Consider the following 25107-nt stretch of genomic DNA (forward strand, 5'->3'; position numbering starts at 1 on the left):
TTTTGGATTTTGGAGTATTTAAATGTACTTCACAGGTTAAACATCACAAATTCAAAGCTGGAAATCCTCCAAAATCTGACACTTTTGAGTGCCCCTATTCAAAAGTTTTTGGATTTTTGGAACATTTTAAATTTGGGATTTTCAGTTTATATATAAGTAGCAATATTTGTCATCAAGAATTTAGAAAATATGGGATGAAAGCAAACTAAGTTGGAAGCAATCATATTAACCATAGTTGAGTGCTACAAAGGCCCCCTCCTCCACCACTCTTCCTCTATCCTTCTTTTCTCCCCTCCCCCCTCCTCTTTTTTTTTGATCAATTGTGGAGCTTGAACTCAGGGCCCGGGCACTGTCCCTGAGTTATTTTGCTCAAGGCTAGCACTCTACCACTTTGAGCCACAACTCTACTTCCAGTTTTCGGATAGTTAATTGGAGAAAAGACTCTCACAGACTTTCCTGCCTTAGCTGGCTCATGATCCTCAGATCTCAGCCTCCTGAGTAGCTAGGGTTACAGATATGAGCCATTGGTGCCCAGTTTCTATCCTTTTTTTTTTTTTTTTTAAAGAAGAATGGAAAAAAGGTCTCATTTTTAGTGGGTGCCTAGTTTCCCTTGTACCAGTTTTCCTTGGCTGGAGACTGAGCAAGTTTTCATTTTTCAGCGTATGCTGCAGGATAGCATGCAGGATAGCATGTCCCTTCTGCACAATCCACATGCATTCCCCACATCCCCCTCCTCAGTTCAAGATCCTGGAGTGGTACTCTGACCAGAGGGTGGGCATTTTTTAGGGCTGTTGATACTGACCTCCAAGCTGAGGCGGTAGCAACTCTGTTACTGAGTTTCTTCAGGTGCAGTTTGTGAACTTGGCCCCTTAGGAGCACCTGAGAAACTCCTGAAGGAAAGATGAAGACTCCAGGTCTAGTGCTCTCTGATAGGAGTGTACAAGCATGGCTGCCATTATGAGGTGAGAAGCAACTCCCAGTTGGCTTTGGGACTGGCCCAGCCAGCTCTGGGAAAAGTGGGTCAGGACAGAGAGCTGGTCTTTCCACCTCTTCCCCAAGAGGATCTCAGGCTGATACATTGTTGGAGCTGGGTGATACGGTTTAGGTTCAGCAAAGAAGAGCTGCTTCTGCCTCTTAACTGTTGTGTTCTATCCTAGGAATGGGAATACCAGGCATCCTGGGTGGGCATCTGGAGGAGGAGCCAGGGTGGGCTCCAAACCAACCAGTGTCAGGATGACATGGAAGAGGAGAGGTCCCCTCCATTTGGCATAATCCATAGTCACCAACATAGCCTGTCCATTGCTGCCCAGCAGTGCTCTTCCTTCCTTAGCTTGATCCTGATAAGCAAGAGGGAGCAATGGAAGGTTGTAGAGCCGGGGATTGGTGAGGTTCTATCGCTTTGCCACTGTGCTGGGGCAGTTCTGTGTTTTTAAGAGAACTGGCAGTCTTGTGGAGGATGTGTGCGGATAGGAACTAGAGACCAAGCTAGAGATGGGCCAAGGGCAGGGTGGGAGGCAGAATCCCCCAGTGAAGGCCTGCTGGCTTTCTCCTCATGCTGCTTTGCTGGCTGGTGCTGGAATGCTGGGGCTCTCTTGAGGAGGATTCGGAGTGGGGCCTGGGTTTGAAATAGGTCCCTGGTGAGCCAGCTGCTTCTGAGGTAGCCTGCAGAGCCGGACACTTGCTGAGTGGGAGTGTGGCCATGAGAAAGTGGGATGAGTGTCAGGAAAGCAGCAGAAAGCTGGCCCAGAGCCTGTGGACACAGGCCCTGCTGGTGTGATGACTGGAGCCGTATCTACCGCCCACTGCTGTGGTTCCAGGAAAGCCGTGCAGCCCCTCCCATCCCCCTCAGCAGCCCTAGGTGCCTGTGTGGTACCATCCCCACTTTACAGACATGGGCACAGAGTAGCTGAGGTCGCTGTCTAAGTCTGAAGCCGGCGAGCCTGGGCTTTTCCCTTGGCTGCTGGCACCTGAGGGGGTGGGGAACCGGATCAGCGATGATGGGAGGTTTTGGCCACCAGTTTCTGCTGTCAGGTTTCAGTGGCCCACAAGGCAGCTGCAGAGGAAGACTGGCCTGGGTGGGATAGCTGCCTTTAGAGGCAGTGAGACCCCCAATGGGAGGCTTGGACTGGCAGCTGTAGTAAGTGCCTTCATTACTGGGGAGATAGGCTATGTGCTGCCCTCCTCCTTCCCACCCTCATAACTTCCCAGTGGTGTTCCCCAGACATACCCTTCCAAAGCTCCCTGGGAGAGCCAGACACTGGTGGTATGTAATCCTAGCTACTCAGGAGGCTGAGATCTGAGAATTTTGCAGTTTGAAGCCAGCCCGGACAGGAAAGTCCCATGAGACTCTTATCTCCAAATAACCACTTGAAAACTGGTAGTGGAGCTGTGGCTCAAAGTGGTAGAGTACTATCCCTGAGCACAAAAGCTCGGGCGGCGTCCAGTCCCCGAGTTGAAGGTCCATAATGACTGAAAAACAAGAAACAACAACAAAAATATAAACCAAGTTCTCTCCAGAGAGTGTGCTGGAGCTCCTTGTGTGAGGTCACCTTAGGGGCTACTGTACCCTGGATGACCGCAGGGGCCTTGGTCTATGTCTATGAAAACCCAAGTCCCAGCTGGCTCCTGTTTGTCCGAGTGCATGGAGAGAGGCAGGCTGGGCAGACCCATATTCCTCACCCTGTTCAGTCAGGAGCTCTGGCCTGCTCAGCCTGCCCCATACCAGAGCAGCTGGCCTTAGTTGAGAATGGCCGCTATGGAGCGACAAACGTGGCTGTGTGTGGGAAGGAGAGAGATCTAGGAAGGTGTCCCTTCTCAGGTCTAGGCATTCAGCATTTGGTGACCCCCCGCGTAGCCCAGCAGCTTCCTCTACTTCCTCAGGAGCTCTGGGCAAGCCACAGCCTGAAGAGACAGACCTCATGACTCACGTGTCCTGGGGAGCCGCTCCTGCTCTGATGCCAGCTGGTGTCATCTGGGGGTCGGATTAAAAGATAACTCTGTTGGCAGGAGGAAGCAGGCCTTTGCAGGCATTAGTAACAGATCCATGGTAGCTCTGCAGGATCTCCTAGTCCTATCTCACGGTCCCTCGCCCCAAACTCCCTCCATGCAGATGGTGCCATCCTTCTGCCTCCTTCCTCATCACCAGCCTCTCCTAATGAGCACTCAATAGGATTTGCTTCCAGTTTCCTCTCCCTCTGGTCTCCAAGGAAAACAAAGGCCCAGGACTGTAGAGTTTCCTTTGTGGAAAGGGCCTGGGTCTTTGGGGAGGGTGACTTGCTGGGGAAATGCAGGGACGCTGGCAGCTGGATGAGCCTTGTCTCTTGCCCTTCCCTTTGCACTGATGGGGAGGCAGTCACCTCAGCCATGGATGTGCTTGGGCAGCAAGAGCTGCCTGGTGACCAGTGCTTCCTACTCACAGTTGTGTGCATGTGGCCTCTCACTCTGGACACTGAATGGGAAATCGGATGTTGAGGGCCATCTTCTGAGCAGTGGAGATGGAGGGGAGGGCCCTGCCTAGAAGTCCAGGATGTGGGTCAGGCACCCCAAAGACAAAGTATTTTGATGGCATACCTTCAGCTTTTTCTTTATCCTACCTCTTTCAGTACAGGCCTTGTGGTCTCTCTGTGCAGGCCTTGTTTTTGGAGTCCTACATGCTTGGTTTTTCCATTCTACCAGTCATAGAGTGATTCACTACAGTGGATTCATACAGCGTAGCAGCCCCACGCAGTATTGCTTGCCTGTTTTCAAATCAGTTAAATAGCAGCAGTTAGGCTAAATGAAGGTCTATTTGGATAGTGAAATTATTTGTTCTTCTTCATGCTTTTTGAGTTTTTTGGTTTGATTTTTGTTTTATTTGAGATAGGATCTCCCCTATAAACCTAGGCTCATGTAAACCTTGGACTCATGATCTTCTTGCTTCTGTGTCCTGAAAGCTGGAAGACATACACCACCAAATACTGCTGGGTTTTTCTGTTTGAAACTTTTTTTTTTTTGTTCTGGTCTTGGAGCTTGAACTCAAGGCCAGGGCAGTGTCCCCAAGCTTTATTTTTTCTTGGCATTCTACCACTTGAGCCACAGCTCTACTTCTCGCTTCTTGATGCTTAATTGGAAATAAGAATCCCATGAACTTACCTGACAGGACTTGCTTAAAACTGCTGTCCTCAGATCTCAGCCTCCTGAGTAGCTAAGATTATAGGTGTGAGCCACTGGTGTCTGGCTAAATGTATTTTTAGTAATGACATTTCTTTCTCACTTTTTTTTTTTTCTCTTTAAATATTCAGACCCCTAAGGAAGTTGTGGAGAATGGTGTGAAAGACAATTGTATAATTTTCTTCTGGATCCACTAGGCTCAGCCCCTGCCCTGGGGCCCCCTTTGTTTTCCCTTTTAATGTATGTACAGATTTTTTTTTTCTCCTAATCCATTTGGAAATAAGTTATAGCCCTCAGGACACTTCATCCGTAGGCCCTGAAGAATGTGTCACACTGAAGCATGATGGAACCAGGACACATGCCTGCCTGAGTGACACATCACCACTATTATTCCCAAGAAACTCAGCCTGGGTACAGTAATATCTTCTAGTCTATTGTTCTTTCTCTTTGAGCCCAAGGCTGAGGAGTACACTAGTCTTTATAGTCCTTTTTTATCCCTCACCGTATTGCCTTGTCCATGCCCTTTTTAAAAAAATTGTTTATTTTTATTTTAAGTAGTCATACTACTATTCAGCCTGTTGGTTTATGAATGGAAAGCATTTGGGTCAATGTTATCCCTTTCATCCTCTCCCTATCTTGTTTGTTTTGTTGTTGTTGTTTTTAACATACTGTCTCCCTATGTAGCTCAAACTGTCCTCAAATTCACAATTTCCTTGCTTCCATTTCACAAGTGCTAGACATACAGGAGTATGTCACCAGCTGAGCCCTAGTAAGTCTTAAGCAATCTGCATTTCTTTTTTTTTTATAGCAAATTTTTATTGTGATTAAGTGATTACATAAATTTCACAGTATTGTGGGATAGTGATACTTAAAGTCACAAACACATTCTAACCTTCATGGGGCAAATTGTCTTTACTGTAGTCTATAAAGTTTATGAGTTCTATGAGCTTTGACAGTACAGTTATTTCTTTCACATTGGGTGAAATGTACATTTCTTTCCTTTGGCTTAGTGTCAGCTGTTCCCTCTTTCCCGCTCAGTGCCTCCCTCCCTCCCATTGCTGCTTAGTTCGTTTTGATCAATGAACCAGTGCAGCTGATGGGTTCCGCTGTTGTGTTTTCTTTCCCATTTCCCTCTGTTTCTGTGTCCTCCTCCTAGTTTCCCTCCGATGTGCACATATACACCATATATATGGTCAGCGTTATGGGGTCATTTAGTAATGATTTCATAGATGAGTGGAGGTCCTTTGTTTCTTGAGACTTGTTTACTTTTTACCTTATGTTTTGGATTTAACATCCACTTATCAGGGAGACCATGTGCTGTTTGTCTCTTTGTTCTTGGCTTGCCTCACTCAACATGATTTTTTCTAGTTCCATCCACATGCCTTTTTTCTTTCTTTCTTTTTTTTTTTTTTTTGGTCAGTCATGGGGCTTGAACTTGGGGCCTGGGCACTGTCACTGAACTCTTTTTTGATCAAGGCAAGTGCTCTACTACTTTGATCCACAGCACAATTTCTGGTCTTCTGGTGGTTAACTAGAGATAAAAGTCTCATGGACTTTCCTGCCCTGGCTGGCTCTGAACTGTAATCCTCATATCTCAGAGTAGCTAGGATTCCAGGCATGAGCCATCAGTGCCTGGCTTGTACGTGCCTTTTATATATGTGTGTGCTAATACTGGGACTTCAACCCTGTGGGGCCTTATGCACTTGCTCAGCTTTCTTGCTTATGGCTGGCTAGCGCTCCATACTTGGAGTCTCATGGATGTTTTCTTCTGAGGCTGGCTTCAAACCTCATCTTCCATATCTCTCAGCCTCCTGAGTAGCTAGGATTACAGGTATGAGCCACCAGTTTCTAGTCTACATATGTCTTTTTTTAATAGATATTTTAAACATGAGGCTGTAACAAACATGCTATATTTGGTTGTTATAGTAGTGTTACTTTGAAAAGAAAGAATATAAATTGATTGCAGGTGATTGACATCTTCGTTAGAACACATGGTTCTGATAAAGACTCTCACACTACGGATATTCCTTAAGCAGTGGAGAGTTCTTGAAATGTGGTCAGGGTCTGGGAGATCTGCTTTCTTCTCTTTACAAACTCAGAAGTCAGAACCCCTGGAGAGACTTTGCTGGAATCCTTTGGATGAGCTTAGTCTATGTGTTCTGAATGTCTTCCCTTTATGAAATCTGACACCTCCAAGTCTGGACATTTTAAACTATCCTGCTAAATTCTTCCAAGTACTGGAGCCCAAATGTGCTGTTGCGTGGAGGGTTACAGGTCATTTGACATAAAACAGAGAAAAGCCAGTCTTGTCTTTTACAAAGCTTAAACCTTCTCTCCAGGTTCCCTCAGAGAGTTGGGCCAGGGCTCCCTCAGGATAGGGCAGAGCTGGGGATGAGGAAGGGAGGAGAATGTGGGTAGAGAGAGAGAGGTGGAGGGTAGAGGCCAGTGCTGGTCTGTCCTGGGCTTAGGTCCCTTGGCTGGGGCCTGTTGGGGGCCATCTTTACAGGAACAGCATAGAACCACAAAATGAGCCATGATAGGACTGAGTTGAGCCCTCCTATGGAACTGGATAAATTTTGGAAGGAGATAGTCTGGGCCGGCAGAGAGGGCTTCTTGGAGGAGGTAGCCTTTCTAAATGGAGGAGGTCCTTGGGGAGTCAGGAGCTGAATAGGCTAGCTGCCTCCGGCTGTATGGGTCTCTACTCTATAGATGTCCCAGAAGAAATGGGCTAACAGCAGGGCCACTCAGGCCTTCCCTGTATGTTGAAAGATAAGGTTACTTGGGATTTTGAATTGCTGTTCCTGCCCCATCTCAAAACAAACAAACAAAAAAACACCTTTATCCTTCACTGACAATGAAAGAGTGCACAGACATATGGAAAATGAGAAGAAAAAGAAGTATCTAAGATCCCAGAAGCAACCATCTTTCTCTTGAACTGTGCTTGGAAATGGAGCTCTTGCAGGGTGCTAGCCACGGAATAAGTATGGTCTGGTTTCATAGAACTCTGTCATCTTGGTTTTTAGCTGAGGTGACAGGACACAGAGGAGACATAGAGTGGTTAATGTGCTGTGACACACAGCCAGTCGCCACATGAGCTGGATTTTCTAGCCAGATGGTTGGCCTCTAAATCTTGGTGACGCTGGCAGCCATTTCAGTGATTTCTGTATATGTACACGTTTGTCTCCCCTCAGGCTCCCAGTGGATGATGGAGCCCTACACCCACAAGCATTAGACCTGGCAGTTCTGTACTACCCCACATATGAGGCCTATGACTGGTTGCTAGGGTTTCAGAACGAGTGTTTTGGCTACTTGCTCTGGTTTGCCCATCTGTGTGAGAAGGATTCTAGATGGCTGAATTGTGGGCAGGCTAAAAGAGTGGGGAGTGGAGAAGGGGCTTAGCTCAAGGACAAGCTCTTCCATTAGTTAAATTTCTCCTAGGGAGAATGAGAAGGCAAGGTAATGATGTCTGCAAACTCCCAGTCCTTGAAGTATGCTTTGGTTTGTTCTTTTTGCCATTCATCTGAGCTTCTTACCCTTCCACCCCCAAAACACAGCAAATCCCTAGATGCCACTGGAAATGACCAACTATAGACTGCCCTGCTTTAGGGCTTTCTCTGTGCTTGTTTTCCCATGTGAAGTGAGTCTGAGTGTGTGCTTAATACTTGGCCAGGGTAGGGAAGAGGGGGACAATGGTGGCCTTACTGGGTGCTCCACTAGGGAACCACCCACCAAGAACAGGCCTGGTGTATACTCACATTTCCTTCTCCCCTCTTCTGGTCCTTCCTGATACTGGCAGGCAGGCAATGTGAGGCCTATCTATCAATCAAGAAGAAAGTGAGGCTCACAGAGGGGGCAGCCTAGAAGGCCACATGGCTAGCTTTCCAGGGTCTGAGGTCGGGCTGGTGCTCAGTTCCTGTACCACATAGCATACTGGTCTTGGCATTCTGAGGTTGGTCATCTGGTCATTAGCACTTGCTGTGGGTCTTGTCTGATAGGAGAGCAGGAAGCCACAGCTCCTTGGTTTTCCCTTAGCTGTGTGGCCCCCTCACTTGGTCATTTACTGTCTGTTTCTCTAGTCTATCATCTATCTATCTGTCTGTCTGTCTGTCTGTCTATCTATCTCTATTTTTTCTCCTTCCTTCCTCCATTCATCCATCATCCATCCATCCATCAGTTTTTGGTGCTGAGGATAGAGCCAGGCACTACTCAGACCAGCATTGCCTGTTGAGACTCTGTCTCAACAAATAAAACAAACAAGCAGGGTTAAGCACATGTACCCTGAGCAATACATTACCCTGGTGTGTGTGAACTTAACCTGAGTGGGTACGGCTCACAGACAGTGGTAATCTAGTATACAGGTGCAGTGTCCAGAGGTAGGCAGCACCTGATCCTGTTGGGACCTCAGTTTTCCCATCTGTCGGATATGTGCGTTCTATGACTTGATCCTTGGGGACCCTTTTGCCTTATGTTCCATGACTCTCCATGGTATTGCCTGTACACTCAAATATGAGGGAGAGGGAGGACTTGTATTTAACAGAACTATTTAACTTTTCCTAAGCAGTTCCTCATTCTATGAAGGGCCAGCTACATTTGTTTTCCACCACCAGGGAGTGGTTTTTCACAGGTTGGCTTGGCTTGTGGCTGTGTCCACAGCGGGCTGCTGTGGATCACAGGGCAGGGATGATTAAGGGCAGGTGCCACGTGTGCTGCTGCCACTGAACAGGGTTGGGTATGATTCCATTAGCTAGTGTCCTGCAGAAGTGGCTTTTGCTTCATGGTTCTTGAGGCTTCTATTTGTCTGGAACCTGTGGGCACCTGAGAGATGTGAGGGCAGGGCAGGATGGTTGTTGGGGGCCCGTGGTGTAGACCACCTGCAGGAAGACACGGGGATGGGCTTAAGGATGGGGAAGAGGAGGGAAGGGCCCTGCCCATCACAAGCTCCCTCTTTCAGGGTCTGGCTTAAGAACTTGCTTGAGATCATACAGCCAGTATGTGGCAGAACCTGATGTTCCCAAGACAGTGCACCTGTGTCCCAGAAGGTTGCTTCCCCGGGGGTGGGGTGAAGATAGAGATGGGGAGAGGGAGTTCCTGCAGGGTTTGAGGCAACACCGAACTGCTGCACCTCCATGGGCAGCTAGTGACTCTCTCATGGTGTTGTGTGGGAGTGATAAGTAGTGGGAATGGTGGGAACAGTGTGAACCGAATGACGTGGCTCTCTTGCTGTCTTGTCTGTGTGTCTGTGTATGTGTGAAGGAGAGGAGTCAGCTCATCTGCACAGGGTGGCAGCCAATCCTGGAGCATAGACTTGGAGGCTCACCTCTTTCCCTCCTACCATGAGTCCCTGATGTGTCATAGGCTGGCTGTGGGATGTGGAGATAACCCATGGCGCCCTCCCTGAGAAGTCTTCAGTAAGACTGAGGTCACAGTTTCCAAGCCCATTGCCAAATGAAGGTGGAGGCTTTTGCTTCTGTATCCTTGTGGATTTCAAGGTTACAGCAGGGTGACAAGCCACACTTGGGGCCTTGCAAGAGTACGTAGCTCACATCACCACCCATGAGGCTATCCTGGGCCCCACGCGTGGGTGAAGCAAGCCTGGTAGATTTCAGCCAGAACCACTTGGTAGCACAGGAGGGTTCTAGGAAAGGAGGTAACTTCCAGGTAGGTCACCTGGGAAGCATCCTTGGAATGGTTCCCTTGGAGCTAGGCCTAGAGATGGTGAGAGCAGAAGGGAGACAGAACACCTGGCAGGGTGAGAGAGCTTGCAAGCAGAGGAGTGGACCCAGCCAGTGCAGACCCTGGAATGCCAGCAAAGACCGCAAAGGCAGGCTGCATTCTGCAGCTGGAAGGGGCTCCTAAGCGGAGCTCAGAGAAGACACAGTAGTAGGCTCTTGGAAGTTCTTTTGCAAGTGTGGCTCACCGAGGGTCCAGTGGTGCTGTGACTGCTGGAGTTACTGTGAAACACTTAACTGCCAAGGGTCATTTGTCACATTCTCCTCTCTAAGCCATAATAGATAGGGAAGCAACAGGTGCATGCAGGGATGGGGTGCTTGTCCATGGTGGAGGGTGGCAGAGCTGCGATGCTGCAGGTGCACTGGGATGTGGGTAAAAGAATTGAACTGGAGAGGTGTCTTTAGATGGGGGTGGTGACAGGAAATGATGAGCATGGGAGGGCTGAGGTAGGACAAGTGGACACTGACACCTGGTGTCTCATGGACAGGAGTTCATGCAAGGGTGGCCCTTGCAGTCCTTCTGGACATCTTACTGAAGTCCATTGTCAGTGCTGGCAGGGTCACCTTGCTTTGGGAAACTGCTTGCCATTATCACTGGTAAATCTTGCCAGTTGCTGTGTGGCGTCTTTCGCTAAGATTTTCCTTTATCTCCTTGGCCCGCTTTGGGCTTGCAGTGTGGTCTTCCTGTCTGCCTGCCACATTATGACTTTATGTTGAATTCAGTAGTGCAAGTGTGGCTAGAGCAGCCAAGAGGGATGGACCTACCTCTCAAGGGGGTCTCAGCTGATGCTTTTGGCTTTGGAGGCTTCTGCACTTTTAGGATGAGGATGTACACATCTCTGATCTCTAGCCAGAGGAGCTGATTGTGTCTGGCTCCATGACTGTCTCCACACATCTCCAGATATCCTCTAGGATGGCTGTACCTTCCATCCTTGGATCCTGCCCTGGCTATTCATGGGTGCTTTGTATGCTGAGGCAGGCACAGAGATGACACAGCCTGTGGCTCATTCTGCTTGACCCCTTCTTGGGTCTAGAAGCAGAATCCTGCCCCATCTCCTTCCTGGCAGCGACCTTCTGGAGTTTGGTAACTCAATACCACCTTGTTAATTATCTGCTGAGGTCACAGTGTGTCCTTGTCACCACCCAGCCACCAGGACCACAGTTCCTGGACTTGGCCAACTGGTTCTGCCACTGCTCTGGGCACTCATGGGAAACAAGTGGCCTTTGTGGTGAGCATGGACACAGGGCACTGTCAGCCTGAGTGGGGTGGCTGGCATTCTTGGAGACTGCTTCGAGCAAGGTGCCACAATTGACCACCTCCCCCTTTTTTGGGGGGATGTTGGAGAGCACAAAATTGAAAAGACTCTTGTCCCCTCAATTTCTAGGGAAGACTCTTTTCTCATGCAGTGTAGCGTGTATCAAGAAACTTCACTGTCAGCTGGAACTTGGTGGCTCACACCTATAATCCTAGCTACTCAAGAGGCTGAGATCTTAGCATTGTGATTTGAAGCCAGCCCAGACAGGATTAGGGCCTTGTAAATTTCCAAATACAACTTATGTAAAAGAAAATGTACACTGCTTTGGGCCAGAAATTTTACCTATAAGACTCAACTTTTAGAATATATGTACAGAAGAACATAAAGGCCAGGCACTGGTGGTTGATGCCTGTGTCCTTGCTACTCAGAGGCTGAGATCTAAGGATGGAGATTGAAAGCCAGCCTGGACAGAAAAGTTTGTGAGACTCTTACCTTAACCACCACAAAGCTGTAAGTAGAGCTGTGTGGCTTAAGTGATAGAGTGCTAACATTGAGCAAAACAGCTCAGGGACAGAGCCCAAGCCCTGAGTTCAATCCCAGTATTGGTCATGAAAAATGGTGGTATGGATGGCAAAATTCCCAGGTGAAGAGGGGTTAAAAACACATTCTCTCTCTCCTTCTCTCCCTCTCTCCCTTCCCCCCCCCCCTCCCTCTGTCTTTCTTCTCTGTCTCTGTCTCTCTCTCTCTCTCTTCCTCTCTCCCTCCCTCAAGACAGAAACAGACTTGCTCAGGCCTGGGAGGCTACCCTGTGGGCTGTGGACTTTTTCCTGGCCAGGTGTTTCCCTTGTTTCCTTGAAATGCATAATGCCAAGGGGAGCTGAGACTTTTGTAGACTTGAATGTTTCAATCTTGACAACTCCCCCTATTTTCCTGAAGGGATCTTTCCATCATCCCCGTCCTCCCCCCAAAACACCCTTCCCTACAACTCTTCACATATTACAAAAGAGATTGTATGTCTCAGATCAACTTGGCTAGTCTGACACGCAGCTTGAATGGCAGGTGTTTATTTATGGATTGGGATGGTCCTTTGCAGATGTCTTTGCTTTAGAATTCCATTTGCCTACACTCACTGGTGGTGTGGAAGTGGGTTTGGGCACATTCTTTATCTGCTGACTATTTTAGGAGGTGCCAATGAATGGCCCTAGATGAAAAAGTGACTGGACCTTTAAGACAGTTTCAGAAGAGCATCATTAGCTAAAGCTGTCCAGCAGCTCTGCCTGATGAATATTAGCAATCCTTTGTCTTTCTTTCTTTCCTTTTTTTTTTTTGTGTGCTGGTGCTGTGGCTTGAACTTAGATCCAGGTGCTGTCCCTTAGCTTTTTTGCTCAAGGTGGGCGCTCTATCAGTTGACCTACAGCTCTACTTCTTGCTTTTTGGTGGTTAATTGGAGATAAAGAGTCTCTCAGACTTTCCTCCCCAGAATGGCTTTGAACTGTAATCCTTAGGATTACAGGCATGAGATGTCAGTGCCTGACTGGTAATGCTTTTAACCCCTCTTTACCCTCTTCACCTAGGAATTCTGCCATCCCTGGCTCAGTTTTTTGTGCATTCTTTGGCACTGTTGCCCTTTCAAGACCTCCAGCTCATCCTGGGAGAAGATGTGATAACACCGGGAGGAGACCTGGAGGGCTTGAGCATTATTTTCCTCTTGCTCTTCCTGCACTTATTATTTGCTCTGTTCTGATGTCCCCACAGCTCTCCCCTCGGCCCATCTCATCTTTGATGTAGTCACCAAGGACAGAAAAGCAAAAAAAGCTCTTGGAAAATGAAAGAGCAAGTTGTAGACTCAGAATATTTGCCCCCGAGGAAAACGCATGTTTGCACAAAATTCTTTCTGACAGTTTCCATTTAAGCTAAGAAGCCGGGAGCCCCTCGGGTCCTAGGAAATATGAAAATTGGCACTTTGTGGGGCTGCTGCTGCTGCTGGTGACGCGGTGTGGGAGCCCCATCTGCCATGAGAGATCTGAATTTTTCAGATGAGAATCACTGGCTGGCTCTGCGTGGCTGCTGTTGCTCCAAGCACACGCATGGCCTGTGGCTGCGGAGTCTGTCTGTCTGCCCCTCAAGGTCTCCGCTTTGTTCTTCTGAAATGTGATGAAATGAAAAGGGCTTTTAAAAATAGATGTTTTCTGGAGATGGCCTGGATGGGCTCACTGGGCCCAGCAGCCTTGTTCCTGCCCCCGGGAGGCCCCTTATCTCATCTTGGTTGACGGGACATTGGCAAAGGAAGCTTGTCTTTTTTTTCTTCTTTTAATTCTTAGTTTTGATGACTTCTTTGTGCACAAGTTGAAGACTCAGTAGAATCTCTTCCCTTAATATTCCTTAGCACTATACATATATATATATATATATATATATATATAGAGAGAGAGAGAGAGAGAGAGAGAGAGAGAGAGATGAGAGAGAGATTGTCAAAGCAGTACAGTACCTATTAAAATGGAAGGTATGAAGAGAAGGGTATGAAAGGAAAGGTATGAAGAGAAAGTCCAGAGCTATGGGAAGTAGAAGGAGATGGTCTGGGTTCCTTTTAAGAATCTCTTGGGGCCTGAGGATGGAAGTCAGGGGAGAAAGCAGGTGGCTTCAGGTAGCACAGGACTGGCTGTGTAGTGGGTGAGGAATGGGTGGGAGGGGGGCTTAGGAGGCAGAGGCAGCCAGGCTGTTGCTACAGGCTCAAGCCTTCCTTTGAGGTAGTGAATCTGGTCATTTCTGGATAGCTGAATTATTTCTGGCTCCTTCTTTTTCCTCCTCCTCCCCCTCCCCCTCCTCCCCCTCCTCCCCCTCCTCCTCCTCCTCCTCCTCCCCCTCTTCCTCCTCCCCCTCCTCCTCCTCTTCCCCCTCCTCCTCCTCCCCCTCCTCCTCCTCCTCCTCCTCCTCCTCCTCCCCCTCCCCCTCCTCCTCCTCCTCTTCCTCCTCTTCCTCCTCTTCCTCCTCCTCCTCCTCCTCCTCCTCCTCTTCCTCCTCTTCCTCCCAGTTCTGAGCCTTGACCTCTGGACCTGGGCATTATTCCTGAGTTTCTTTTGCTCAATGCAAGCACTCTACCACCTGAGCCATGGCACCATTTCTGGCTTCTTCTGTGATTAATTGGAGAGAAGAGTCTCACGGACTTTGCTGCCCAGACTAGCTTTGAACCTCAAGCCTCAGATCTCAGCCTTCTGAGTAGCTAAGATTACAGGTATGAGCCACGGATGCCCGGCTGTGGCTACTTCCTTCATGTTTCAAAAATCTTGGGGTTCATAAATGCAAAATGGAGCCAGTAGCAGTATCTCTGTCCCCAGGGTGGTATGAGCTTTAAGTAAGACAGCGTCTGCATGGTGCTTCATGATGCCCATTTGGATGGTGTGTGTGCTGGGAAGAGCTGTTACACCGGTGTTGGTATGTTGGGGCACTGAGTGACTGCTAGTCACTGTGTGATTTTGCCATGGCTGCCATAGCAGAGCACCACAGACTTGGAGTTGAAATAACAGTATTCTGTTGTCTCACAGTTCTGGGGGCCTGAGGGCCAAAAATCAAAGTGTTGGCAGGATTGGTGTCACCGGAGGCCTCTCTCCTTAGCTTTCCAGTGTCTGTCTCTTTCCTGTGTCTCACTTGAAGAGTCTTCCTTTACAGCTATTCCTAATCTCATCTCCTTATAAGGACACCAGTCCTGTTGGATTAGGGCTTGTCCTGGCAGCTCTGTCTTAATTCACCCACATCTTCTAATACGGTTGTACTATGTAGTTGTACTCTGATGCGCAGAGGGTTAGGGCTTCACCATTAGAATTTGAGGGGGTGCGGGTGGGAACATAGTTTAGCCTGTAATAGTCTCTGCCACTGTTCTTATATGGATTGTAGTCATAAGGGCCCCAGGGATGGCCTTGGGAGACTGGACACTTCCAGCAAAGGGTCAGTGTAAGATTCAGGACAGAAAGGCCAAGCTGTATATACAGGCCTGGTAGGATTCCCCAACCTGCCCTGTTTATCAACAACGTCTTAAAAATTTGGATTATTGAAGATGCTGAGTTTCCTGAAACGTGGCATTTCTAAGCAGCAGGCTGGGTGATTTCTGATGAACATCCAGTTTGGGAACCATTGACCAAAATTTGTGTTGACTGTGCCTCCTTTAACACTCTCACAGCTGGCAGGAGAAGCCAGCGGCTGGCCCGTGGCATTTCTTTTCCTGGAAGTGCCTTTGTCCTTACCTTCACTGTGGGTACTTCAAACCACAGCCTACCCATCAGTCCTAGGGGGGTGTTTAACTCCTGGCACTGGCCCAGTCTTCTATGAGACCCGGCTCACCTCAGCTTCCTCTGGACAGATATCTGCAGGTTATTTGGGATATGTGGTTCAGGGATTCCATTGGCTGTGAGAGCTGGGTCTGCTGAGAAATCATGGATCTTACCTTCTCTGTTCTGCACAAGCATTTGCATGTGTAGAAGTTTGGGGTAGCAAGTGTGATGATGCAGGCAGAGGTCCTTGTCTCTTGAGGGGAAACTGGGCCTGTTTGCTGTCAGGACTACTCATAGATGTCTAGTGGGCTTGAATTCCAGGGACACTTGACTTATAGAGGCCTGGTCACTTGGTTTTATTTGCTATCATTTTTTTTTTTTTTTTGCCAGTCTGGGGGTTTGAACTCAGGGCCTGAGCACTATCCCTGAGCCTCTGTGCTCAAGGCAGTGCTCTACCACTTGAGCCACAGTGCCACTTCCTATTTTCTGTCTTTTGAGGTTGAGAATGTGAATCCATTCCCCCCCCCCCCTTATATAAAATATGGGGATATTTTCTCTTGCTTTGATGGTTATGGAGCTTGAACTCAGGGCCTCTGCACTGTCCCCAAGCTCTTTTGCTCAAAGGTAACACTCTACCACTTTGAGCCAAAGTTCTACTTATTGTTTTCTAGTGGTTAATTGGAGATAAGAGTCTCATGGATTTTCCTGTCTGGGCTGGCATTGAACCATGATCCTCAGATCTCAGTCTCCTGAGTAGTTAGGATTACAGGTGTAAGCCACCAGTGCCTGGCTTCTTGCTACTTTCTTTCCTGTGGGTTGCTCATGTGTAAAGACAACCCACATCCTTTTGTGCATTTGAATTGCTTCCTTCCCCATTTTCTGTGGTTGAGTTGTGGCAATATGATGGCATTGTATGGCCAGATTTTGCTGGGGTGAAGTGTGTGTGTGTGTGTGTGTGTGTGTGTGTGTGTGTGTGTGTGTGTGTGTGTGTGTGTGTAGGGCTCTTTCAGTTTGAGGAAGAGGGAAGGGATTGTCTCTGGATATTGGAGGAGGCAGTGGCTTTGCACTTGAGTTTCAGGTAAATGGGGTCAATGTTGGAGGAAAAGCAGCAGTTCTTTTTGGTGATAGATAGAGCTGGTGCAGGTTCATGGTTCCAGGACCCCTTCTGTTTTTCCTCCCTCCATCCCTGACCTGGAGGATATGGAAATTCTGAAAGGATTCCTGCTTGTGCCGACCCCAAGGCCATCTCCAGGCTGGTGGAGGGAGGAGCAACTGTCTTGCTGTTGTTGAGTCTTTGGCGACGTTCATCTTCTCTGTTTCTACACTAATTAAACAAACAACAGCACACACATTTCGCTCCTCTTCTCCTCAAGACAGCAGTTAGTGGGAAAGGCCTTTATTTCATGAGCTGACTGATTAATTCTGGATGTTTATGGTTCATGTTCCTTTCTTGTCATGTTTTAGCCTTGGGACATTTTTGGTGTTCAAGGAGGGGGGAGGCAAAATGGACTTGAGATTCCTGAGGTTCAGGTGGTTCTGTTCCTTCCCTACCTGATCCCCACATTTCTCACAGCTCACAGCCAGGATTCACACTCCCATTTCCCAGTCCCCCTTTCAGAGGCCAGCCTCCTGATAGTGACTCAAAGGTCCGGAGTAGTGCCAGGCCTGTGCTGGGGTTATCAGACTGCACTTAGCGGTTAAGGGAACCACGTACAGACCTAAAGTTTGAGCCAGGGGCCTATGGATCACACCTGTAATCCTAGAGTTACTGAGGAGGCTGAGATCTGAGAATTTGAGGTTCAAAGCCATTGTGGGTAGACAGACAAATCCTTGAGACTCTTAATCTTCAATTAAGCACCAAAAAGCTGGATGTGGGGCTGTGGTTCAAGTAGAGTGCTAGCCTTGAGGAGAGAAAAAAAAAAACACTAAAGCACAGTGCCTAGGATTTGAGTTCAAGCCCCAGTACTGGCACATGCACATGCACATGCATATGCACGCATGAACATAGGCACACAGACACACACATACACACTCACACACGCACACCCTAAAGTGCAAACCTACAGCTTTGGGGTGAATTATGTATAGTGAAGGCAAACCAGGCTGCCTGAGGCTCCATCTGTCTGTGCACCTGGGAAGGTCAGGGTCCTTCTGCCCTCAGGTGGGCCGGTGGGACACAGAGGTAGGGCCTGATTGATGCCTTTGTGACTGCTGCTTCCCAGGGCCTCCCTGAAGTGGCTGAGTTTGTTAGCCTCCAACTTTAGAGTCACAGCTTGTGCAGCCTTGGGCTGTCCTGAATGAAGTTCTGCATGGGAGTTTTCTATCAGGGAAGGAAAACCTTGTCAAAGCAGGGAAGGTAGGACTGGCCCCTCTTCCCCCACCCCGACCCCCAGGTGAGCAACTCTCACTACCTCCTCTGTGTACTTGGAACAGAGGCTTTGGAGTGAGGCTTGGCTAGCACCTGGGCTATACCTTTGTACCCAGCAGGCTTCAGCCCCCCCTCCCCCCCTTCATCCCTTGAATTGTATGCAGAACCTGCTTGGGGATTTCTCCTATTGGCTTTACCACAACTTTAAGCCAGTTGCATAATGTGACCTTCATTACCTCCTCTGTAAACTGGACAACTAATGACAACCTCAGGGTTCTGATGGAGTGAACATTGAACAGTGTTACTATTAGAGAGGTCCCTGCTTGCTGATGGTTTGCTTTACTCACTGGACCTCATCTCTGGGTCACAGCCTTCAATTTGGGTGGTACAGGAATGGAGAAGGGCAGGGTGGGAAGAGCCTTGCCTTGGCAGGCTGGCTCACGGTGAGCACAACAGCTCACACTGGAGGCTGCTGCCTGGCCATGCAGCCATGCAGATACTATTTCAGGTACTTCATGTACTCACTGTGTTGATCTCCCAGTAGGTCTATGCTGAAAGCATTCCTTACATCCTATTCTACAGATAAGTGCATGCAGGCACAGAGAGGATGAGGGATTTACCTGAGGGCACACAGCTAGTAATGGCAGAGTTGGGAATAAACCCAGGCAGGCTGGCGCCAGGCTGGTCACTACTATCTCCTTTGCCCCCAGGCTCTGAGAGGGGGAGAACCCTCTTCTGAGTCTTCCAGCAGCAGAGCAGCCTCTGGTGCTCCTGGGCCTTAGCTTGTTTCCCAGAGTTCTGCAGAGCATGGGACAGATGTGGGGAGACTGGACCTGCAGGATTCTGGGAGTGGCAGGTGTGAGCTGAGGAAGGGCTCGGGGTGGGAAGGTTGCTGGTAGCTCCTACTTTGGGGACCCTGAGCCTTCAGGGAGCTGCAGCTTTCCTTCTGCAGTGGCTGGCGGAGAGGTTAGCGTCCCTGTGCCCTCTCCAGGGATCTCAGGTGTTCCTTGTGAAAGACGGGAAGGTTGTGCCTTACTGGAAGTAAGTAACTCCAGATGAGCAGAGGTGTGTAAGGGGTGCACTTCCATCTCATCTCCTGGCCTGGGTAGCCATGGGTCCCCTTATCTATTGAAGGATTTTACTGGAAGTGCTTTTGAAGTGGTCTCAGTGGGGCTGAGTCACACAGTATACAATTAGCTGGCCTGGACTCTTGCGGAAGGACACCAACAATATGTGTAACAGGGCGATCCTGAGGGTCACAGGCCACCTGCCTCCCAGGAGCTTCTGCCTCCCCCTGGGCTTCTGTGAACTTCCATTTGCATCCAGTGCCAGTCCTGGTTACTCGTTATTTATAAGATTTATTTTATTACTCTTATCAAAGGCACATGGGAGAGCATATCAACAGTTAGCTGGTTATTCTTCATCCCTACACCACTGGTTGAAATGGAGGGTGTTAGCAGTGTCTTCTCAGGCCCCACTCACACCTGCCCTGTGACCAGTAAAGAATCTCCATGTAGGACCCTGGGGCCTATACATTTGCCTTTTGTTGATCTGTTTCCATAGCATTTAACTTTCCTCAGGTCTACTCAATAGCTCTGTAGGCGCTGGCACTAGCAGCAAGCCAGAGGTGGTGGTTGGGGCCCTGCTGTCCCGTGTCTGTGTGTGGCCAGGGAGTGGGGATGACAACGGTCCACAGTCACCTAAGCCTCACCAGGGTGGTCCCTGTCCTCCTTCCCAGGACCCAGGGAATACGTTCTGAGCTGCCTCAGGCATCAGTGTGGGGCGGGCCTACAGTGGATCATGCGGACCTGCATCCTCCCTTGAGTTGGGGACTGCACAGGGCATCAGAAGGCGCTGGGCTGAGCTGGGGCTCCTTTTGGCCTCCAGATTTAATTGTGAAATCCGAGACATAGATGACATCAGATACTCTCTTAATGCCTCCCCCGCCCCCCCCCCCCCCAGCTTCTGGAAGCTGCTGGTTTTTAGAAGGGACACTGTGTGACTTGGGGGAGTGACTCCTTTGCCTTTTCCCGACAGCCCTAACCACACAGGCCTTTAACACGACAATAGCCACAGAAACAAAGCAGGATCCAGACAATGTTAGCACAGGGCCTTTACCCCCTTAGTGACGTCCAACACTCTGGGAACAGCGTAAAAACTGGGTCCTGTCTAATCTTAATCAGTAGCCCCCCACTGGCCTCCAGGAGCCTTGCCAGCTGCCTGGAGTAGGGGGCCAAGGCGATGTCCAGAGATGCAGGTAAAGATGTCATGTCACCCCTGTGAGCCTCCAAAGCCCAGTCAGGATTTGGGGGACAGGGAAGAGGGATAAAAATATGTAGGTTGGCTGGTGGACACCCCCAGTGAGGAAAGAAGTCGAGTGGAGAGAAAGGAGTGTGTCTGCCAAGCTTAATTAACAGTGGAAACTCGCCACGGGGGAGGAGAGAGACGATGTGGAGAGGAGGGGTGGTTTACTGGAAGATGGGGCACTGTGGGCGCCAGCACTGAGAAAGAAGCAAGCGTTCTGTTCTGGCAGTGGTGTCTGGCTGCTGGCTACCAGAGTGTGGGCCATACTGTCACAGGCTTAGTTGAGCTGAAACACAGAGATGGATGTCTAGAGGTGTGTGTGGGAGCGTGTATTTGTGCCTGCTTTCCTGAGTAGGTGTCTTTTCAAAAACAATCCACCACATACCAGCTGGTCAGCCTTCCTTATCGTCATAGAGAAAAAAAAGCAAGCATTTAATAAAAGTGTGGCAGTTGAGCTAAGAAAATAGAGGTGGTGTTGGGTTTTTGTGCCTTGGAGATGTCTGTGCATTGGCTGATTGGATTTAATGAGTACAGACGTGGGAAGAGAGAGGATTTGAAGAAAGGTGTGATGTCGTTTGTCCTACTGAGACAGAAATGGAGATGTGAAGTACAGAGCAAAAGTAATGGTATGGATCAGACTTGGAATTCAGGAATCTGGACAGGATTTATTCATGTGTCTAGTGAGATCACATAGGATTTTAGGGCTGAATGTGGGAGTATTTCAGTTCTATCTCCCCTCAGATGATGTGCTAATGCCTGTTGTAAGAGCTAGATGAGTGGATGTCCTGTGGTCTTGTCCTCTTAGTCTTTCCTCTCCAGGCCGCTGTGTCAGTGTGGAGCTACAGCCTTGTCCAGCATCACCCACTGTTCCCAGCTGGTTCTGGAGGCCCTAGGGGACAATGTAATCCCTTTGACAGTCCTGCTAGACCCCAACACTTGCCCATCTTCCTCCCTGGCCCCCTTTCTCTTCAATGTACACTAGAGATTTCAGAGACTTGCAGACAACTCAGTGATGAGGCCACTGGTCACTCCTGGCCACTGGTTCTAGACCTCCCCATCCCTAGAATCTCCTTTTTCCTCTCCTTTCATCTCCTTTGCTGGTATATACCTGCCAGCTAACTGGCTTCTGTTTCTGAGGCCTTCATTTTTGGTTTTCCCCTGTTCTCTAAGGGTCTCTCCTGCCTCCTGGTGGGCTCTTCCTCCTGTCCCTGCCCTGTTTACCCCATCTCCGTATCTCTCTTCTTTACCTTCTGAGAGTACACAAGTCTTACATGGTAAGTCCAGAGTTGGGCTGAAAGAGAACCCTTGACATCTGACCCCGCATTTCCACTTCTGGAACCTGGGATCTCATCAGTTCTTGGCAACTTTCTGACAGCAGAGCCCTGACCTGTTCAATGCCTGAATTGCAGACATCCCATTTCAGGCTCATCCACTCTGCCCAGCTACACACCTCTTTGTTGCATAGTTCTTTCCGTTCTAGGAATAGAATGTGCATCTCTGCCATTAGATGTGCTGTGACCTGCCATCTCTGCCTGTTGAACTTGTTCAGGCCAGGTTCCTAGTGGAGTTGGTTTTGCCCTTGTCTTTAGTTTCATGTCAAGTTGTGGTCTTGGAGAGCAGTGCCCACACTTTGTTTCCATTCTTCCATGTGAAATATCATTGCTGAAAGGAGAGAGACACAGAATCACCTAGGTAGTTGAATCTCATCATGCAGGCCAGGAACCAGAGGCAGGCAGATTGAGCGCTTTGCTCAGGACCTGGACTTCTTGACTAGGGTTTCTTCCTGATACCAGGCCTGTCCTGTCCTGTCCTTCTTCCCTCCTCCATTCACCTCCCTTTCTTTTTTATTTTTGTGTCAGTTCTGGAGCTTGAACTCAGGGCCTATGCATTGTTCTTTAGCTTTTTTATTCAAGACTGGTGTTCTACTTGAGCCACAACTCCACTTCTAGCTTTTTGCTGGTTAAATGCAATTCAGAATCTGATGGACAATTTTGTCTGGGCTGGATTTAAGTTAGGGTCCTCAGATCTCAGCCTCCTGAATAGCTAGGATTACAGACATAAGCTACTGGCACCTGGTTCCATCTGGTTTTGAAAACATTTGAATTGAAACCAAACCATGATGGTTCTATGCCCATAGCCAGCAATTAACATCATTAAGTGTGGATCCCAAACCCACAAACCAAGCAAGCAAGCAAGCAAACAAACAAACAAAAATGAGCTTACTGGCTTTGGTGACAGTATAATTGATGATAATTTTTAAAGTGACTTGATTTTCTTCTCTTTCTCTTTCTCTCTTCTTCCTCTTTCTTTTGGTAGTACTGGGATCTCAACTCAGAGTTTTGTGCTTGTTAGGCAGGCACTACCTCTGAGCCACATTTCCAGTCCTTTTCTTTTTTTCTTTGGTACTAGCAATTAGACTCAGGGCTTCATGCATGCTAAGTGTGTACCCTACCAGTTTGTCATACCCCAAGCCTATTAAGTAACTTGTATTGAGGGTTAGACGCTGAATATCAAATGGCCAACGATGGAGCTTGAATATGCTTAGGATGAAAGAGCACAACAGCTAGGGAGAAAGTGGTTTGTTGGGCTGGTTTTCTATGTGCTCTGTCACTCCCTGCATGGAAGCCAAAACTATACTGATAAAACTGCAGGAAATCTTTATACCCCAATAGGGCTGGGGCCTGCTGCATCTTAGCTGAATCTGTCCCAGGTATCCCAAGAAGAAGCCAGCTCCCTGACTACCCTGGCTCTCTCTGCATGTTGGTCAGCTCTGGGGTGGAAAAGTGAGGTAGAAGGCTGTGTGGAGCCCGGCGCTGGTGGCTCACGCCTGTAATCCTAGCTACTCAGGAGGCTGAGATCTGAGGATCGTGGTTCAAAGCCAGCCCGGGCAGGAGAGACCGTGACACTCCTATCTCCAATAAAACCACCAGAAAACCGGAAGTGGCGCTGTAGCTCAAGTGGTAGAGCGCTCGCCTTGAGCTGAAGAGCTGAGGGACAGCGCCCAGGCCCAGAGTTCAAGCCCCATGACCGACCAAAAAAAAAAAAAAGAAAAGAAGGCTGTGTGGAAGCCTGTTCTAACTTATGTCCACCACACCTCCCGTGAACCTGGACTCAAGTTCCCTGGTGTGGCAGTGGCTCTGGTAGCCTCACAGTGCCTGCAAAGCAGCTGGTCTGATAGTGTTTGGACTGTCTGTGCATGGCCCTTTTGGGTTAGTAACACATGGTCTCCCCTTCTGTCCCCAGGCTCCACCTACAGTGTCCTGTCCATCATGCCGTCAGACTCGGAGAGTAGCAGCTCGCTCAGCAGTGTGGGTGAGTAGCATCCTCCCAGGGATGCCAGATGGACCAGGGTGGGGTCTGGAATTAGGACAGCCCAGGAAGGGTCCCAGATATCAGAAGAGAGTGGTCTTTCCTGCCCAGTTACTTGTGGAATCATCTTCTGTGGATACCATAAACTTTTTGTTTTGTTTTCTGTTTTTGTCTCAAAAGTCTGGCTCTGGCCAGGTGCCAGTAGCTCATGTCTGTAATCCTAGCTATTCAGGAGGCTGAGATCTGAGGATCAAGGTTCTGAGCTTGCCTGAGAATACCCTTCTCTCTAATTATCAAAAATCCAGAAGTAGAGCTGTGGCTCAGGTGGTATTGTGCTAGCCTTGAGTGAAAAAGCTAAGGGACAGTGCCCAGTCCCCAAATTCATGCCCCAGCATTGGTACAAAAAAAAAAGTCCGACTTTGGTGTTAAGAGGGAAGCTGGTATTGAAGACCATATATTTTGCCATTTCTTCGTTTTAAGAGTGTAGGCTTTCTCAGTAAGCCTGCTTCTCCATACCCCAAAGACCTCGTTCAGTGAGACCAACTCCTTCTGAGGTTATCTTCTGTAAGTGGGACAGTGTGTGGCTACTGGGACAAGAGTGGAGCCAGTTGATGTTGTAGCAGATGCCCTCCTGGGTTCCAGTGGCCTGGGTTCCAGAATCCTGTCAGTTAAGGCCAGCCCTGTTCCAGCTCACTGGGACAGCAGGAAAGACACATCCCCTATTCACCTTCCCAGGCCTCTGAGCCCTGGTTACATCCCTCTGTCAGACATCTCTGATTGTCCTACTCCGAGAATGCTGGGCCTATATGACCTCAGTGTGCACACCAATAAGACACTCACACGCTGGAATCCTTGACTCCTGGTCTGCTTTGTTAGGAATGTAATTGGACTTTCTGAACTGAACGGCTCACAGAGATCTTTGGGTCCAATTATTATGCTCCCCTGCCCCATAGAGACATGGGAGGACTGATACTCTGAGATTCCAGAGCTAGCCAGGGACAGTGGCTCATTACTTCGCTTCCTGGACTCCTGTGGTATGCCAGGGGTGGTGGCCTTGGAGCATAGTGCTATCAGGCAGATGTCATCTCTTCACCCCTGGATCCTATGGTCTGTGGGAGGGGAGGAGCCACGACAGTGTGGGAGGGCAGCGTGAGGAGAGGGGCTGCCCTGCTTCTGCAGTGGGACTGCTTGTTCTGGAGGCCAGAAGTCTGAGGTCAGAGTATCAGTAAGGCCCATGTTCTCTGAAGACACTGAGACATGAATGGCCCCGGATCTCCCTCCTTGCTTCTGATGGATACTAGCAGCTCTTAGCATTTGAGGCTTTTGGGTATACTGCCCAGATTTCTGCCTTTGTCGTGTGTGTGTGTGTGTGTGTGTGTGTGTGTGTGTGTGTGTGTGTGTGTGTGTGTGTGTGTGTGTGTGTGTGTGTGTGTGTGTGTGTGTGTGTGTGTGTGTGTGTGTGTGTGTGTTGTGAAGAGAGGACACACTGAGGTTTGAACCCAGGGCCTGTTGCTCTTCCTTAGCTTTTTTCATTCAAGGCTGACACTTTACCATTTGAGCCATAGCTCTACTCTGGCTTTTTTTTTTTTTTTTTTTGCTAGTCCTGGGGCTTGACCTCAGCACCTGGGCACTGTCCTTGAGCTTCTTTTGCTCAAGGCTAGCACTATACTGCTTAAGCCACAGCACCATTTCTGGCATTTTCTATTTATGTGGTACTGAGGAATCGA

The 25107-nt window shown here is 48.9% G+C and overlaps 1 protein-coding gene across 1 annotated transcript in view; it reads left to right on the forward strand.

Annotated features, from left to right (window-relative positions):
* Dlg5 (discs large MAGUK scaffold protein 5) overlaps nucleotides 1-25107 on the forward strand; it is a 104492-nt gene that overhangs the window by 23565 nt on the left and 55820 nt on the right. The window contains exon 2 of the mRNA XM_042690337.1: nucleotides 23315-23383. Within this exon, the coding sequence (XP_042546271.1) occupies nucleotides 23315-23383 (69 nt within the window). The remainder of the gene's footprint in view (nucleotides 1-23314; nucleotides 23384-25107) is intronic.

This window comes from Dipodomys spectabilis, unplaced genomic scaffold (assembly GCF_019054845.1).
Source record: "Dipodomys spectabilis isolate Male_0828 unplaced genomic scaffold, ASM1905484v1 ptg000136l, whole genome shotgun sequence".
In the NCBI taxonomy this organism is placed as follows: Eukaryota; Metazoa; Chordata; class Mammalia; order Rodentia; family Heteromyidae; genus Dipodomys; species Dipodomys spectabilis.